At 44.5% G+C, this 19,211-nt stretch overlaps 1 protein-coding gene across 3 annotated transcripts in view; it reads left to right on the forward strand.

The window, feature by feature from the left end:
• The window catches only part of MYZAP (myocardial zonula adherens protein), a 93,323-nt gene extending 77,586 nt beyond the window's left edge, over window positions 1-15,737 (forward strand). Inside the window, exons 11-12 of one of the 3 annotated variants that reach the window (XM_049905328.1) lie at window positions 3,864-3,964; window positions 13,182-15,737. In XM_049905328.1, the coding sequence (XP_049761285.1) occupies window positions 3,864-3,964; window positions 13,182-13,278 (198 nt within the window). In that variant the 3' untranslated portion in view covers window positions 13,279-15,737. The remainder of the gene's footprint in view (window positions 1-3,863; window positions 3,965-13,181) is intronic. The other 2 variants (XM_049905327.1, XM_049905326.1) reach the window with 2 other exon arrangements.
• The last annotated feature ends 3,474 nt before the right edge of the window (window positions 15,738-19,211 follow it).

Consider the following 19,211-nt stretch of genomic DNA (forward strand, 5'->3'; position numbering starts at 1 on the left):
ACATCTGAGAGTGATAACATCAGCAAATTATACACTGCAACATTGTAGTACATATTGCTAATGATAATATGTACTACAAGCAGATTGTGGTAAGTGTGGTTTGTCATAACTCAGTCATAACTCAAATACATCGTAAGTTGGTGACCACCTGTACAGATCTTTGAGTCTTGGCTGCAAATTTCTTTCGGTTTGTCCCACACATTCATGGTTCAGGGGTCAGCCCGAGACTTGAGATGAGTCTGTATGCAGAATTTGGGGTTGCTCCCTTCTCTGATTCTCTCTGTTGGCTTTGCTCTCACTTTTGGTGGCCCGGGTTATCCTAGGTTCCTTCTCCTGGTCCCTTCCGCCAGAATGATGGTCTTTCTACTGAATTTTTACCATCCCTCTGTTGCCACCACCATGACCGTACTGCTCTTGGAGCAAAGCTGCAAACAGAAACTGAAAGGACAACAAAACGAAACAAACAGAAAAGCCGTTTTATGCTTGTCACTGGCTCCAAGTTTCACCTGCCCTCCAAAATGTGCCTGTCTTTGTTCAATTTCCAGAGACCTCAGCTGTTGTGTTTGGTCTTTTGTACAGAGTTTGTAGCTTTGATTTGCAGGAGGATCCATTTGTTAAACACCCACTCCTCTATACTGGAGGTGCAGCTCTCATTCTTTTAGCAGGATACTCCCAATGGCCTCCCCGACTGGTCTTCCTCTCTCTAGTCTTATTTTCCTCCAATTCAGTTTTCACTTGGGAGCCCAAGTGATTAAAATAAAATCGAGTTCTGACCTTGCCTTTAGGGTGTAAGCTCCTTGTATCGACATGCATAGCTGTTCATAACAAACTCTTGCCCATTTGTATAATGCAGTATATGCCTGTTCTCAGCCCAATATGTCTGCACAAGTCAGCAGTACTCATCCCCATTGCTTTTTCTTCCTCTCTTTCTCTTGACTAACTCCAGGAACTCCTCATGGACAATCCAACTGCTCTCCCCATTTTTAAATTAAATGTCCCCTCTGAATTCTCCCTGAGTTTTTTTTTTTATTCTGTGATTTCCACTGGCATGGTACTTACCACATTATTCTGTTATTTTCAGCTTACTTGTCTATACCCATCGTGAGACTGAGCTCTTCAGGTTGGAAATCATGCCACATTCATCTCTTTAAGTGCTAACTATGTTCCCCCACCCAATTTCACACATGGTCTAATATGTAGTAGATAACCCAAAAAACAAACAAAAAAAACCCTGTTGCCTGAGCCCAAGACACAGAAAGACCCCCACAAATCAGAGACTCATCAGCCTGAGACCAGAAGAACTAGATGGTGCCCGGCTACAACCGATGACTGCCCTGACAGGGAACACAACAGCGAATCCCTGATGGAGCAGGAGAACAGTAGGATGCAGACCTCAAATTCTCATAAAAAGACCAGACTTAGTGGTCCAACTGAGACTAGAAGAACCCTGGAGATCATGGTCCCCAGACCTTCTGTTAGCCCAAGACAGGAACCATTCCCAAAGCCAACTCTTCAGGACAGGGATTGGACTGGACTATAAGATAGAAAACGATACTGGTGAGGAATGAGCTTTTTGGGACAAGTAGACACATGAGACTACGTGGGCAGCTCCTGTCTCAGGGGGAGATGAGAAGTCCAAGGGGGACAGAGGCTGGCTGAATGGACATGGGAATACAGGGTAGAGAGAAAGAGTGTGCTGTCTCAATAAGGGGGGAGAGCAACTAGGAGTGTATAGCAAGGTGTATATAAAAATTTGTATGAGAGACTGACTTAATCTGTAAACTTTCACTTAAAGCACAATTAAAAAAAAAAAAACCCTTGCTGTCTAGTCGATTCGGACTCATAGCAACCACATAGAACAGAGTAGAACTGTCCCATAGGGTTTCCAAGGAGCTGCTGGTGGATTCGAACTGCCAACCTCTTAATTAGCAGCCACAGCTCTTATCCACTGTGCCATCAGGGCTTCACGTAGTAGATACCTAGTGATTTTTTTTTTTTTTTACTGATGCATTACATTTTCGTAAGTATAAAAGGTTTTAAGTTTCTGTGGGTATCCAATGTGCACTCAGAGTTTTTATGAAATAGGACAAAGGATTTTGGGCTACCTGCCCCACTATTCACTATATATCAACTACTTTTGTCTTTTTATGTTAACTTTGTCTTTCATGCCCCCTAACTGTAGGCCCTAGACCCGGCATTCTGTGAACCCCTCGTGATTACAGTCTTTGCCCCGAGAAGGGATAAAACTATGAGATCACGGAGCTTGTTAAAGGGCAGGCCTCTTCTGCCACCCTCTCTCCTTGCAAATGGAGAGTCCAGATGATGCTGGGAAGCTGTGTGTGTGGATGGATGTTGATGTCTCCCTGGCCGTAAGCCAGCCCTCTTCTCCCATCCAGAGCACCAGGCAATAGGCTCAGAGCCTATAGATCTGCCGTGACTTGTCAGCTGCTTGGGAATCTGGAAAGCATTCTCTTCTTGACATGGTTTCCTATTTATCAGAAGGCATCCGTTACCCTTACATTCTGCAGGACACAGATTGGTGCAAGAGCTGCCGCTTTGCTTCTTGGAACCACCCAAATCAAAGCAGGAGCTATTGAGCTATAACTCATACTCCTTCTTACAACAGATGAGCTTCTGTTTCCACAGAACTTTTAAACTTGAGTGTGTTAACTAGTATCTCAGAATCATATTTCAGTTTTGGCTTCAACTTAAAAAAGCAAAAACAAATGCTTTAATTTTTTTCTGGTTATACACATAATATGCACATTGTAAAACATTTATACTTATTCAATAAATATTAATCGAGCATCTCCTACATGCCATGCTTTGAGGATACAGCCAAGAAGATAGACATGGTTGTTGCCTCATGACAGAAAAATAAGGTAAATTACAGAAAAATGTATAGAAGAACTTTAAAAAAAAAGATTCTCAACACATAGAGATAACCGCCATCAATTTTTTTGTGTGAAAATTTTTTGTGTTTTTTCTTTTTGGAATCCCTCAGTTCATGTGTTTGCATTTCAACATCTTCACTTATCTGGCTTCTTTGTCCTTCATTTCCCTCCTGGGGCAAATTTCCAATTCCTGAGCATCTGATCATTAAACTATGTAATATTTGGTTCTGGTCTGAAAGAAAGCTATTCAGAATGCTAATTTTAAATCCCAAGTGGCTTGTTCTACTTTATATGTTTGGGATTCAGAATTCTTCACACCTATGAAACACTAATTATTACGTTAGAGAGGTATTTCCCACTAAATAAAATTAATAGACTTGCTCATTTTATAGTTTAGTGAGGTGGTGTTAAAAGTTGAACTGCACCTTATTTATAATCGCAAAGAAAAAAAAAAGGATACATACCTAAATGTCCATCATTAAGATACTAGGTAAATAATGCATGTCCATACAATGGAATGCTCTGAACGTGTTAAATGAGTTTGTTGATAAAAAGAAAACTAATAAACATGGAAAGGCACCCCCCCCCCAACAAATTGTTTAGTGGGGGAAAAAAGCAGTTTATAGTGTAGTTCAGGATATTTAGTTTCTGTCCATGTATCTAAAATTGGACACATGTATCTACATAAACAGAAAGCTATCTGTAAAGATTCAGTCAATATTCAGTGAATATTTCTTTAACACCTACTGTGTACTTATTGTTCTTGAGTGTCATCAAGTCAATTTAGACTCATAGTGACCCCATGTGACAGGGTATAACTGCCCCATAGAGTTTCCTAAGGACTCAATAAATATGTTGCGATAGATGTCTGTGCCATGGGAAAAACCCCGATACTGCATGTCAATTTATCACGCCTATTTGTGGGAAAACATATTTGCCTTACTAAGTACTTTATTTTCTCATCTCTAGAATAACGAACTCCAAAGCAGGTTGGACTATTTAATGGAAACCCAGCCCAAGACAGACGTGGAGACCAGAGAGATTGGTGTGGGCTGTGATCTTCTGCCCAGGTATTTAGGAATTTCCTGTTCTTCTGAAACTCAAATTCCTCTTTGATTTAAGAAAATACTTTATTGGGCTATTGTTACCAGAATTTCATTTTTTCTATGAAAAACCTCTCTGTAAAGGTAAGTGGTGGCTGCTGAGGGGTGTCTGCTGGTTTCTGTGGAAGTAGGGGCAGTGTGCAGGGGAGGGGACAGTGAAAGAGAGACCTGGGCAGCCACTTCAGGGAGAGGTTGGCCCTGTTAGTGAGTACACTCATTCATTCATTCATTCCACATCTCTGAGTATCTTCTTTATTCCATTTGTGGTACAGAGGGGAATGAGATGTGGCTCCTGCCCCAGACTACAGCCTGGGTTGGGGAGACAGATACATAAGCAGACATTTACAACGCTGTGAGAGGTGTGTTAGTAATATAGAGGAAAACCAAACCAAACCCACTGGTGTCGAGTGAATTCTGACTCATAGCGACCCTACAGGACAGAGTAGAACTGCCCCACAGGGTTTCCAAGGAGCACCTGGCAGATTCAAACTGCCGACCTTTTGGTTAGCAGCCATAGCTCTTAACCACTGTGCCACAGGGTTTCCAATATAGAGGAAAGCGGTTCTAAATTTTTAACAAGTGATTCTGACCCCTGGTACCGTAGCAGAGCATTGTCAAGCACCAGGTCAGTTATGAGCAGTCGTCCCATAGCTACAGGCTGGCTCGCTCAGTTGCATTCTCGAGCTGGAGGACTGTTAAGCTACTCACAGGCCCACTCCCCTGTGTGAGGTTACAAGCTGTGACCAGTAACCTGCCTTTGGTAGCTAACCCACCGGCTCTAGGTGCTCAGTACCGTGCTTGGCCAAAGACGACAGAACACAAGTTTACTACAAGGACCCTAATCTCACGTGGCTTTTGATTTGGGTAATCAGGGTTACAAGTGCCTGGCCCTTGTGTGTAGGAGCATGCGTTCTTATGTATTCGGGACCATCTCTGTGTGTTGTGTCAGGCATGAATAGACTCCTGGAACCTGCAATGGTTACATCAGGTGGGAACAGTGATGAGCTACTTACTGAGTTAGGGTAATGAAAACCTGGTTCTCACTGTAGTAGCCAGAAGCAGGAAGCCTGCAGGCAGGTCTCTCATCCCAGGAGCCTTGGTTTTCTAATCTGTAAACTCAGAAGAAGTCTGGCCAGGTGACTTCTCGGGTCTCCTCCAGACCTACCATTGAATGTTGCTGCTGTTACTTTTCTGCCCTTGAGTCGGCCGGATGGCTACTCGGTGCGCAATGGAATAGACTGTTGTGATCCATAGGGCTTTCACTGGCTGATTTTCAGAAGTACATTACCAGGACTTTCTTTAGTCTGCATTAGTCTGGAAGTGCCACTAAAACCTGTTCAGCATCATAGCAACACGCAAGCGTCCCTGACACACAGGTGGTGGCTGCACACGAGGTGCACTGCCCAGGAATTGAACCCGTGTCTCCTGCATGGAAGGTGGGAATTCTACCACTGAAGCCCCACTGCCCTGGCCCCAACCATTGTGTTACCTCACTAATTTTACTCATTACTGGTGTTTCCTTTTTTGTTCATTCCAATGAGCTGCTTGCCACTCTCAAAGAATTTACTGAAAGCAGCATTAAGCTGTTTCTTTGACAATGTTCTCATTTATATCACTTGCCTTTCGGTAATAACAATTTTATCGTCCTGATATAATTACAAAAATTAAAAAAAAAAAAAAAGCAGGGAAAAGAAAATGTAAATTGAGCTGGGTGCCATCGGCATCTACTATATGTACATGATAAACGTATAGCCAGAAAGAATGATTGATGGCGCTTAGGGACTCCTTTTGAAATATAAACAGTTTGGTCATTTCCCCCCTTTTTTATTTTTCAAGAACCAAGTGGCTTAGTCTACACTAATTGCCCACATAATAAATCTTGTTTGGCTAAGTCGGGTTCAAAACTATGTCTGAAACCAATAAATTGTTTGTTTTCTAATTCCCACATTTTGGCTTAAAATAAGCTTTTTAATTTGTATGCCAAAGTATAGCCTGAAGCAAACTTTTATGGCTAAGTTATGAAACCACAAAGTGGTTTTCATAATGGAAGTGCTGACAGACCCTTAACTTATGGCCACGGTGAACTTGGAAGCCACCTCCGTATCTAAAAGCAGCTTTTTCCATAAATGTTACATTTGGTTTCCCCCAGGATCCGTCTTAGTACTTTAACTGCCTAGGTCGGTCAGCAGAGGAAATGAAAGCTGCATATCCGCCTTTGCCAGAAGGCAGAGTAGTGTTTCATTCATTTTTCCCACAAGTATTTAGGAAGTCCTACTATGTGAAAGTCTTTGGGGGCGTGGCAGTTCAGAGACAAGTCAGTACAGTACCTTTTCACCTGAGTGTCCCAGCCCCACCTTGCTCTGTACCACAGCTCCTGGGGAGGTCTTGGGGTGCTGTGGAGGGGGGATGGGGAGAGGTGGGAGTGAGGGAGTGCTAGTGAGGACACCCCAAAAATAACCTGAGCAGCTTCCCTTTTAGTCTGCTGTATATGTTGAATTCCAAGTAAGATTTTCTTTGAAAACAGGTTCTATAGTAAAAAACAAATTGGACCACCTATATGAGACCCAAAGGTCAACAGTTACCCTAAAACAAAGATGAGAAGATAATGGGGCAGGGAAACTAGATTACTAGAAACAGAACAACCAGAACGAAAATAATGAGAATGTTGACACATTGTGAAGAATGTAACTAATGTCACTGAGCGATTTGTGTAGAAGTTGTCAAATGGAAGCCTAATTTGCTGTGTCAACTTTTACCTAAAAAAAAAAAAAAAAACTATATTAAAGCAAAAAACAAACAAACTGGAAACTACTGGTGTACCGTGTTTCGTAGATACAGAAATCAAGGCCCGCAGAGACCAAGTAATTCACTGGAAGCCACACTGGAGCCAGGCCTTCTGAGTCGTGATGCAGCTTGCTACCACGTGGCTGTTCCATTTATAGCTTTAAAACAGTAATGAGAGAGTTGCTGAACTGTGCAGTGTATGTTCTCACAGAATTTCTGGTTTTTACTTTGACTTCGAGCTTGTATCGAACTAATAAAAGATTACATGGTCTTTTCCAGAATATTTTTTAAACTGATTCTTTCAGCATGTTTTAAATCAGTAAACTTATTGAATTGAACCTGAGCCATACAGAAAAGTTTTGTTCTTACCCTCCGTCCTTCGTTCACCAAGAACATGGCACTGTGGTCCAGTGGTCAGTTGGGGTGTCTCAGGCCACCTGCGTTCCGTTTTTCACCTCACCCAGCTGCTGGCTGAGCGCAGCCTTGGGCCGGTTACTTAAGCTCCCTAAAGCCTCAACCCCTTCCTCCTTAAAATGAGATGAAAATGGCAATACCTCACAGGATTGCTATAAGGCTTAAATGAAAGCATGTGTATAAAACATTTAGCATGGTAACTGGACTGAAGTTAAACACTAAATGAATCATTTTATATTATCAACTAATAATAATTATTATTAACTAAACAAAAAGTTTTATTATTAACTATTGTTACTACTATCAGTATCTAAATGCAAACTAATTTTACATGTTAAACACTATCAAACATAAATGAATTTGGGTATGCCAAGACAAGTTCACTAATTCAGTTTTTATTGGTGGTAATTGGTGATTTTATTAAATGGATTGATGGCCTCATCAAGAGTATAGTCCTTCAGGATGCGCTAAACTCTTCAACTGTGAGTGGTTTGAAGCTGAAGCTCCTAGACTGTGCATAGAACTCTGAAGACCTGGCTACTGACGAGGCCTCTGTCAGCTGAGAATTGGTGTGGCCCTGGTGTGTGCCGGGCACACAGCCTGGTGTGGAGCAGCACATGTCTGCTCGTTTCTCCCCATACCTACAAGCTTACGGCTGACCTCACTGACTTAGCGCTGAGCCCTGATGGTGCAGCGGTTAAACATTTGACTGCTCACCGAAAGGTTGGTGGTTCAAACCTACCCAACAACTCTGCTTCCATAAAGATTATAGCCAAGAAAACCCTATGGGACAGTTCTGCTGCGTCACATGGGGTCACTGTGAGTTGGAATCAACTCCATGGCACACAACAACAGTTAAAGCAACTTTTTTTTTAATTGACTTGCTTTAAAAAAGAAAAAATTATTGTGTTTTAGGTGAAAGTTTACAGTGCAAATTAGTTTTTCATTCAAAAAAAAAATTTATACAGAAATTGTTTTTCGACGTTGGTTGCAATCCCGTGATGTGTCACCGGTCTCCCTCTTTCCCTTTCCACCCCGGGTTCTCCGTGTCCATTTCTGCCTTCTTGTCTCTGCTTTTTGGCAGATGTTGCCTCTTTGGTCTTGTATATTTGATTGAACTAAGAAGCACGCTCCTCACATGTGTTACTGTTTGTTTTAGAGCCCTGTCTAATCTTTGGTGGAAAGGTGGGCTTTGGGAGTGTATTCGCGACTCTATTTTTTGTCCTGCTGAAAAGACGGGGAGGGCTGAGACAATGTGAAACTCAGGTTTTTCTTTGCTTGCAGAGCCACTCAACACCTCTTGTTACGGCCTCCTGCCCCCATTTCTCCTGTCCCTGCCAGGACTATGAGCTTCTTGTGAAAAGGGCCCCAGGTTACCATCTCCTAGTCTAGCACTTGGTTGATGCTCAATAAACCAAGTTCTAAGGCTTGTGGACTTAGGCAGCAAACTCATAAATTATTTCTTAGTAGGTACACTTAGTAGGAGCCCTGGTGGAGTAGTGGTTAAGAGCTTGGCTGCTAACCAAAAGGTCAACAGTTCAAATCCACCAGCTGCCCCTTGGAAACCCAGTGGAGGCAGTTCTACTCTATCCTGTAGTGTCACTATGAGTCGGAATCAACTTCACAGCAACGAGTTTTTTGGTTTTAGGTACAATTTAATGAAAAATATTCCTCTTGGTCATAAGCACCTGGTACATAGTAAGTATTTTTAAAAATGTGTGTGTGTTCACATATTTCTGTTGTAGAGAACACAGTTGCTTTTCATCAAAGTTTCATTTGCTTATTCTACTATTGTTTCTCCCAGGGGAACTGCCCCTTTATGGATTAAAAAAAAAAAAAAATAACAGTAGCCTGAATATGTTAAAGAAAATGGTTGAATTTCAGTCCTATAGTTGAAGTGCCCTGTGTTCTCAAAATCCTGTTGTTTCTGGTGGTTTACTAAATAAAATATCCCACTCCCTCTCCTAGAAGGATATGAGAGCCTATTTTTGAAGCCCAGAAGGTCGACCTTTATAAATGTATCTACACTTGTTATACTTTTAGGATATTGTCACTGGCGATCATTTCTGTTCTTTGGAGATTCCCCAGTGGTGGGCACAAATTGCCATCTGGCTTCTGCCCCTGGCCCTCCACTGAACTGCCTGGTTAAGTCACCGAGGACCCCGATCAATAGTTCCTATAGATTCTTCTCTGTGGCAGTTGACACTATGACCACTCACTCCTTGAAACTCCCTCATGCCCTGGTTTCCTTTGTCATCCATTTGTGGAGTGATAGCTCAGTGCCTGGGCCGTGTGAACAGCTGGGGTCATGACGGTGAATGATGAGTGGTTTCACCCTTACAGAAATCATGCCTAGCGGAGGAGACAAATTAGCAGACCCACGCGTGCAGTAAGATGCTTCCAGGGGTATGTTAGAAGCCTGGTAACAGTCATTTTCAAGGTGGACGGTTGGGGTGGGAAGGAAGACATATTGAATCTCTTGGAGGGAGACACGTGAGGTGTAAAATTCTCCCCATGCTTCTAAGAAGGCGTCTCCTCTCCATGCTTTAGATGAAATCGCTGCAGGGCAATGGGAGGTGTTACTGATGGGAAAGGTGAGTGTAGATGAACCTGATGGAAGCACAGGATTGAGCACCACTCTTCAAGGAAGCTGTGAGAGCTTAAAGAAAGGACTGATCATTTCTATCACCGGGTGAGAATGGGCATGCGATGGGGCAAGAGGATAGACCAGGGGAAATGTCATAGAGGAAGTGAATGTTTGGTTCGAGTCTTGAAATTTAGTCAGGAATTCCCGAGATCCGTTTGATTAGGGACACATCCAAGGCAGAAGGGACAGCACAAAAAAGGTAGAGAGATGTGAAGCACTGTGGTAAATTATGGGAACTGTATGCTGCTCAGCAAATCCAGACAGGAGAGACCGAGGAGATGGTGGCGGGCCCTTAGGCCATGCCGAGGAGTTCGGGCTCTGCCCGGAAGCAATGGGGAGAGTTGGAAGGGTTTTAAGAACAGTAATATGCACCAATTGTCTTTTTAGGAACATATCATTGACAGCAAAATGGATAGGATTTGGGTAGAAGGAAAGCTTTGCCAACACCAAAGGCAGGGAGACCATATGGGACACTATTCCAAAATTCAAAGCTAGATTTTGATAGCTCGAACCAGGGCTGTGGCTGAGGGAGTAGAAAAGAGAGGCTGCAAAACAGTTGTTAAGGAGGTAGGCTTCATACCACTTTGCGAATGATCCACGTGGGAAGTTAGAGGAAAGAGTTCACTCTTTTTTTTTTTTTATTAACTTTTATTGAGCTTCAAGTGAACGTTTACAAATCAAGTCAGACTGTCACGTATAAGTTTATATACACCTTACTCTGTTCTCCCACTTGCTCTCCCCCTAATGAGTCAGCCCTTCCAGTCTCTCCTTTCGTGATAATTTTGCCAGCTTCCAACTCTCTCTATCCTCCCATCCCCCCTCCAGACAGGAGATGCCAACACAGAAAGAGTTCACTCTTATTGCTCACACACTGGTGCATTGGCCAGGATACACGATGTAACAAAGAACCCGCAAATCTCAGTGGCTTAGCACAGTAGAGACTGGCTTCTGTCATGTCACAGTTCTGGGCAGGTTGGCATGGGCTTTGCTCCACACGGTCATTCAGGAACCCAGGATTCTTCCAACTAGTGACTCTGCCTGGGCTTTGGAGTCCTCCTGATTCCTCTACTGTATTGTCTGTATTCAAGGGAAGAGAGAGAGTATGGAGGGTTATGTGGGAGGCTTTTTACAGGTTACACACAGAAGTCCTGTAAAACATTTCTGCTCACTTAGTCACATGGCCCACCTAATTGCAAGGGAGGCTGGAAAATATAGTCTAGTTATATGCCCAGAAGGAAAAGGAAATGGAATTTATTTGTCTGTCTTAGCCACCAAATCCTGTTCTTTCTATCTCTCAGATATCTTCCCAACCTTTCCCTCTACTTCACCTCCAGTGCTGCTGCTGTAATTCAAGTTCTCATTGTCTCTCTCCTCTTAAATAACAGGAGTTTCTAACCTTCCTGCCTCCAGGCTAACCACTTTGCAGTGAGCCGGAGGATTCTTACTAAAATAGAAATATCTTGTCTTTCCCTAAAAACCTTTAGTGTTTCCCTATCTCCTTCTGAAAGGAGCCCTGGGTGGCACAACGGTTAAGTGCTTGGCTCCCAATGGAAGGGCTGGCATGGCGGTTCAAACCTACCCACCAGCTCCTCCAGAGAAAGACATTGCAATCTGCTTCTGTAAAGTTTCAGCCAAGAAAACCTTATGGGGCAGTTCTACTTTGTCACGTGGGATCGCTATGAGTCAGAATCTATTAAGCGGCACCTAAGAATAACAGCATCCCCTTCTGAACTCCTTAGCAAGGCACACGGGGACCTTCTCCCCTGGGCTCCAACCTATCTTGCTTGCCTTGTCTTCCACTTTCCATCATGAACTCTTGGCTGCAGCCACACTAACCATGTCCACACCCAGGGCAGGTGTCATCATTCATCCTTGCCTTTGTACTTAACTGCTCCATCTGCCCGGAATCCCCATCTCTTCCTTGCTCAGTTAATGAAAGCCTTGGTGTACTTCAAGGTCCACCCCCCCTACACTTTGTGGATATCCCGATGTCCTCCCGTGATGCTAAACTGTTCTGCTCTTAGTTTGCCCATAATATGTTCACTCTTGTGTTGCTCAGGGTCCTGGCAGAGAGGGAAGATTGAAGAGAGTTAAATGAAGGGACTGTCTACAAAGGCCCGAGCAGCTGTAAGGGAAATAAGCGAGGGATGGAGGCACACCCTGAGCTAGCCACAGGGGAAGCTGTTACACCCTAGGCCTGAAGATTCTGGGAGAAAGCAGTAGATGAGAGCCAGGGGAAAGGACTGCCCCATGGGAGCTGTGGCCTCTGGTAGAGGAATGCAGCCAACTACAAAGCTGCAGAGGAACCCAGTGGCGCAGGGGTTAAGTACTTGGCTGGTAACCGAAAGGTCGGCAGTTCGAACCTACCCAGTGGCTCCCTGCTGATCTGCTCCTGTAAAGATTAACCAAAAATAAATAAATAAACCAAACCCATTGCTGTTGAGTTGATTCCAACTCATAGCAGCCTAGAAAATCCTATGGGGCAGTTCTGCTCTGTCACATGGTGTCACTATAAGTCGAAAATCAACTCAAAGCCACTCGACAACAACAATCAAACTGCAGCCGGGATGGGAGGGAATAAAGATCCCGACCTCTCTGTCTTCCCAAGCTCTCTCGCTGGCCTCTCCCAGCTAGTCAGAACCAACTGGAAGCTGAAGGGCAAAGGAGGCTGTGAGGCAGAACTTCCAGGTCAGCTTCCCAGGCACAGAGCAGGGCGAAGGGGGAAACTGGATGTGGGTGGACAAACAGAGATCTCTGGCACAGTTCTGCATGTCTCTGTCATGGCACCGAACACATCTTGTTAAAATTATCCCTGTGTCCCTTGAATGCAGTTGTATACTTTTCTGAGTCATCGATGCCCAGCACAACCTTTTAAAAGTTGCTAAAGTAATGGTTCCTTTGTCATTGTTGTTGTTAACTGCCATCGAGTAGGCCCCTGACTCATGGCAACCCATTCACAACAGAGTGAAATGCTACCCACAGCATAACTGATTGTGGGTCAGAGCGTTGTGATCCATAGGGCATTGTGATCCGTAGGGCGTTCACTGGCTGGTTTTTGGAATTAGATGGCCAGGCCTTTCTTCCTAGTTTGTCAGCTCCTCTGAAACCTGCTAGGCATCATAGCAACACCCAAGCCTCCACTGACAAACGGGTGATGGCTGTGCATGAGGTGCGTTGGCCAGAAATGGAACCCTGGTCTCGGTGGTTCCTTAGTAATGGTGAAATGAAATATTAAAATGTGTTATTACAGTCTTTTTATTTTTAAGTGTTGAAAAACCATTTCCTAGACTGTGGAGAGTTTTGTTTCATCTTCCTGACCCATCTTTTCTTGTTTCTCAGCCAGCCAGGCGGGACCCGTGGCATCGCCATGCCTTCTAGGAACTACACCCCGTACACCAGAGTCCTGGAGTTAACCATGAAGAAAACCCTGACCTAGACCCCTGCTAAGTGCTCTTCTCACCGGTGGACACAGACCCTCAACTCAGAGTCTTGAAGTCTGGAAGGAGTGACTCGCTTCCTCACATATACAGTTTAAGCCAGAGTGGAACTTTCTGAGGTTCTAATCCACTCCCAAGACATGAGGAACGTGAAGGGGAGGGGGAGGAAGGAGAAAGAGGTATTGGAGGCTGCATCTCCAACGCTTAGCCAGCACCCTGCTGTACTACATGGCCATGTGTTTCCCATGTAGACCCTGAAATTCTGTCAGAAGAATTTCCTCACCATTTATTTTCTGTTTTACTAGACTTTGGTTGGGAGGAAAAAGGGGATTAATTTGAAATCCCTGTCAGGATGGTTTGTTACAGTGTGAAGGCTTTGTTCATCTGTACAAGTATCAGAGGCGGTGTTTCTCTGGTTCAAAGAAGTCTGTCCACAGGCAGCACCAGCACCAGTGGAAGCGTGAGCCTGGATGGGAAGGGCTCCCAACACGCAGGTGCTCTGCGCTCTGGGTCCCGAGGATCTGTGCAGGGTTTATGCAGCCACGGGTAGGGACGGTCCTTGCCAGGGTCAGAAAGCTCCATGCTTCGTTCTGACACGCTATCCCTTGGTTTTAATTTGTGCCTTATGCTGTGGGAACGTCAGTCGTTTGATGTTTTCAGTATCAGCTGGTATTTTTGTTAAGTGAGTATCTCTTCATGCACGCTCTACCCTGCGGACATAGCCCGTCACACATATTTAATAAATGCCGTGTATTTTGTTCTGTTGATGTTGTCCCTGTGTTTCATCCATGACCGTGTTGACAGGGTAGAGAGCAGAATCAGGTCTGGAATGAGAGTCACCCGTGGCAGTGCTTATAAACCAAAAGATAGTATAGTGAATGTGTGTGTGTGTATTTAATCCCTGAAATGTATCTAGTTAACCCACCTTCTGCAAAGAGTGAGAGACTTTCATGGTTTCAAAATGCAAAATTGTTTTTCCTTCTTAAATTCTCTCTCCCTTGTGCCCCAAATCCCCGCTGCTTATTCTCCCCAACCCCAATCAGTCCATCAATCAATCAACAAACAAACATCAAAGAAATGAAGTTGGATAAATCACTGTGAGTCAGGATAATGAGGACAATGCATAGTATAATGAGGAGCCGAATTTGCATTTAATTCCTCCCTGTTGAAGCTTGGGTAAGTAATCAACCCTCTCTGAGTATCAGTTTCATCCTCTAAAAGCTTGGGGTCAGTCACACCTACGAGATATGCTGTTGTGATTACCAGATGAGATAATTCGCAGAGAGCAACTTGAACGGTGCCAGGCACCTAGGCAGCAATTCCTGTCATTCTCTAGGTTTGTGTTAAAGTACTGTTCCCTCCAGGTTCCCCTCTGTAATGGACGTGTTCTAGCCATGAGAAAGCCTCATCCTGTGGAAATCACCAAGGAGAAGTGTTTAGGGAGAAGGCAGGTCTGGGGACCCGGGGATAGGGTCTCTGGACTCTGAGAGTGGTAGAGGGTCTTGGGAACCCCCCAGGCCCTGGACAAGCTGATCTGGAAGTGATAGCCAGGATTGCTTAGTTGTTATCAAACAAAGCATCAAGTGACAGCACTGGGTGTGGCTCAATTGGGAGCTGCTCAGACCAAGCTACCCCTTCCTGGCCATTGTCCTCAAAGCCCTGGGTGTGGCTCCAGCCAGTCCAACCCAGTTTAACTACCCTCTGTGCCACAGAAAAAATGCAATTTGTCTCACTGCGCCTGCACGCGCTGTGATAACCTATGTAGTCCATAATGTTTGTATGAACTGCCTTGTGAAAGACGGCATAAAAGGTCCTGCCTCCCTTTGTTCAGGGAGCTTGATTTGAGATGTACACCTCCTTGCTCCCTGCCGGGGTGCTTGCAATAAAGTCTCTTCCTCCCTCCTCACCTCCGTGTGTCTTTATTGACCAGAAGCTGCACCAGGCAGGACCTGCTTTGGGTAACAGAAGCAGTTTCTAAATGAAACACAATGGCTTAAACATGTCATTTTAACAAGACCAAGGCAGAAGTGAAAATTTCTTTGCAAACACTTCCATGTCCCCTCCTTTCTTTCTTAAAACAAGCAAGAAAAAGACAAAAGAAAAATTTAGCGAGTAACTTTAAATTCAAAGAAGGCCAGGGGCCACTCCACAGCATTAAGGGTAGGTGGTCTGTGTCTGGGCCCTTTGCGTTTCTTCAGTATTTCTTAAACACGTGCAGAAGAATTCTAAAAAGTATTTGAACTATTCAGAAAGGCTGTTTAGAGAATTCCTAGACAGTACAGACTGAAGAAACTGAGAGATGATCCTTTGAGATCCTTGTCAAAGTTAACAGTGATCCCCAACCCTCTCTTTGAAAGAGTTACTTTCATCGACCACTTCATGAGCCTGGGAGTTATGCAGAACTGGGGGAAGGAGCTTTAGTATTACATAGTACATTTATCTCACAGAAATAATTTTTTAAAAGGCAGTGAATTTAAAGTTTTTTTTATACCAAAATAAAAATACTTTAGAATAATGCCTCAATTCATATTTTCATTTCAATCCTTTTAGACTTTTTAAACACACCACACACACACCCTTATACTGTTTATTTTGTTTTGTTTGTTAAACAAATGTGACCCTATACCAAGAAGTCCAGCTGCCTGAGCTCATTCCCGGCTCTCTGCTGCTCACTAGTGTGTGCCTTGGGCATGTCACGGAACCTCTCTGAGCTGCTATAAAATGGGAAAGTGACCATTCTTTCCTAATGGAAGTTGTGTGAAGATTAAATGACTTAATACATGCAAAGGTCTTAGAATAGGGCTTGGCACATTGTAAGCACTTAATAAAAGTTACTTATCATTATGGAAGTCCCGAGGTGGTGTGAGCAGTTAATGCTCTTGGCTGCTGTCATGAATTGAATTATGTCCCCCCCGCCCCCTCCCCTGCCCAAATGTGTGTATCAGCTTGGTTAGGCCATGTGTGGTTGTCCTCCATTTTCTGATTGTAATTTTATGCTGAGAGGGTTAGGGTGGGATTGTAACACCATCCTGTTACTGCAAATCATGGGTTCGAGCCGCCTGCCGCAAAGCCAATATTGAGACAGGAGGAGGCAAGCATTAAGAGGGCTTTATTTTTTTATTTTTTATTGAATGCCGGTATTCAAGAGACAGAGGGGGTTAAAATTTCTGCTAAATTCTGTCTACCCTAAAGGGTTGATGGGAGGGTTTTATATGGGGAAGATCAGGGTTACCTAATGTTTTGAGCACGTAGTCTGCAGATGGTCTTATATGTCACAAAACAACTATGAAAAAACTCTTTATTAAACTAAAGGTATGCATATCAGGTATCCGGACTCTAATCAGTATATTTGTAACAGGCTGAAAAACTCACATAAGAATCTCTCGGCTAGTGGAACTGTTTTGCCAAGTCCACCGTGGCTGAGATAGGGAGCAAGAGAGAAAGTTGCAGATTAAAAATGCCAGAGAGCCTTCCTGTCAGTTTCGCAGGCTGAAGGCCATTTCTAAAGAGAACAAAAAAGAAGACAGACCAAGGCCACAGGAGCTGAGATAGCTCCGCACCCCTTTGGAAGAAACTGGTGCAGCTGGTGCAATTAAAAAATGTTTAGAGATTACTTAGAGCATCCTTATGGCGTTAGTCACGTCAAGCTCTCAGTCACCTGTTTTGAATAGGGGGAAACATGTTGTAAGGTATGAGGGTGTTTGTTATGTTTAAGAGAGGAACAGGCTGCTCAGCTATATTTTGAACACAGCCTGCACTATTTTCCAAGGACTGGAGATTAATCACAGCTTATATAGCTATACTAAAACAAATGAGAAAATATATTCTCTCTAATATTAAAACACTTAAGAAAATGCATTTTCGCTACTTCAACCCTTGCTCAGGTCACCTCCCTGATTCAAGGTAAAGGGAGTTTCCCTGGGATGTGCCCTGCACCACCTTTTATCTTGCAAGAGATAAAAGGAAAGAGAAGCAGGCAGAGAGTTGGGGACCCCATACCACCAAGAAAGCAGCACCAGAAGCAGAGCACGTCCTTTGGACCCGGGGTCCCTGCGCCTGAGAAGCTCCTCAACCAGGGGAAGATTGAGGACAAGGACCTTCCTTCAGAGCTGACAGAGATAGAAAGCCTTCCCCTGGAGCCGAAGCCCTGAATTTGGACTTGTAACCTATTAGACTGTGAGAAAATAAATTTCTCTTTGTTAAAGCCATCCACTTGTGGTGTTTCTGTTATGGCAGCACTAGATGACTAAGACAGCTGCTAACTGAAAGGTGGGAGTCCACCCAGAGGTGCCTTGGAAGAAAGGCCTGGCAACATACCTCCAAAAAAATCAGCCACGGAAAACCCTATGAAGCACAGTTCTACTCTGACACGTGAGTCAGAATCGGCTGGACAACAGCTGGTTTTTCATCATTACATGTATTTGTAACCACTTTTCACTTGTATTGTGATCATTCTTTTATATCAATAAGTATAGATTGATACCGTTGTGTCTGACAGTTAATTGGATTCTATTTTATTGATGTACTATAATTTACTTGACCTGTCCCGTAAATGCTGGTGTTTTGGGGATTGTTTTTACTCCTTTTTAAGCCATCTTTGTTGGACCATCTTGTACATATGTTTTTGTATACTTGTCTGTCTTCCCAGGATGAGGTCCAAGAGGAGTTATGAACGTTTGAAGCTGTTTGGTGCGTACAGTCCAGTTCGGCCTCTGGAAATGTGTACCCACTGAAACTCACCAACAGGATAAGAGTATGGTTTCCTGACCCCTTTGCCAGCACTGGGAATGAGACATGAAAAGTGTATAAAGTAGCTGTCTTTAGGCAGACCCATCCCCCAAACGGGCAGCGAGAAAAGTTCCTTAGGATACTGCCTTTGAATAGCTGAGCTCAGCAACTGTTCAGGTGTGGGCTGCAGGCTTGTAGGTGTCCCCAGGCCCAGAGAGTGCCTGGGCAGCCAGCAGGAAACAGGACCAGGTGCCTGGGCAGCCAGCAGGAAACAGAAGGAGCAACATGTTCCCCAGGGCCCAGGAACCAGAGAAGGCCTGCTGCTTGGTGAGCCAGAAGCTAGAGTCAGCCATGAAAGGGGGCCTCCACTAGCCTTCCCTGGAGATAGAAAACTAGGCCAGGAAGCCATAGGTCTGGGTTGGGGTTTTAATCTGGGTGGTGCATGCCCCCAAGGATACTTTCAGGGCCAGCCAGGGCGAGAGAAGAAGGTTTGGGAAGCTCTTGGAGCTGGGTGGTATGACATGGTTCCCCCACTGGAGGGTGCACCAACCAAGACTCCCCCCTGAGCTGGCCTGAGTGTTCACTCTGGGCGCACACTTCCCCCAAGCAAATGCCATCTGCTTGTTCCGGGATCTCCAGGCTGGTCCCTGGGAGGGCTGGGGTGGGGGGGGGTGGGGGGGGGTGAGGGGGTGGCGGGAGGAGACAGGAAAGGTAGGATTTCTTCCTATCCTGGCTCAGGCCACACTGATCTTGACACCCAGATTTGAGACCTAGTTCAGTTCAACCAGTGCATACCAGCTACCGAGTTAGATACTGAGGAGACAAAGATAGGGACTTGGAGTTCTTTGCGGTCTCTAAGGCCTTTCCCAGCAGGTCTTCCTGATGTTTGCTGACTTTGAATCCCAGGAGGACTTCTTTTTCAGCCCCCTCTTTTCTGCTCTTCTCCATCTGGTGCTTGGTCATCATGTCCATTTTGTGTCCTCCCAGTGATGTAAACCACTGAGAAGGGGACACATGCCACACTTGGATAAGTATGAAGAAATTTGCAAGTGAAAGTCATCCAGAAAGAATCTTGGCTGGGGAAGTGAAGGCATCAAGAGTTACCGAGTTAGACGCAGCAGACATGAGCTGAGTCTTCACAAGAGCTACTGAGTTAGATGCAGCAGACGTGCACTGAGTCTTCACAAGAGCCTGCAAGGAAGAT

Source organism: Elephas maximus, chromosome 13 (assembly GCF_024166365.1).
Source record: "Elephas maximus indicus isolate mEleMax1 chromosome 13, mEleMax1 primary haplotype, whole genome shotgun sequence".
In the NCBI taxonomy this organism is placed as follows: Eukaryota; Metazoa; Chordata; class Mammalia; order Proboscidea; family Elephantidae; genus Elephas; species Elephas maximus.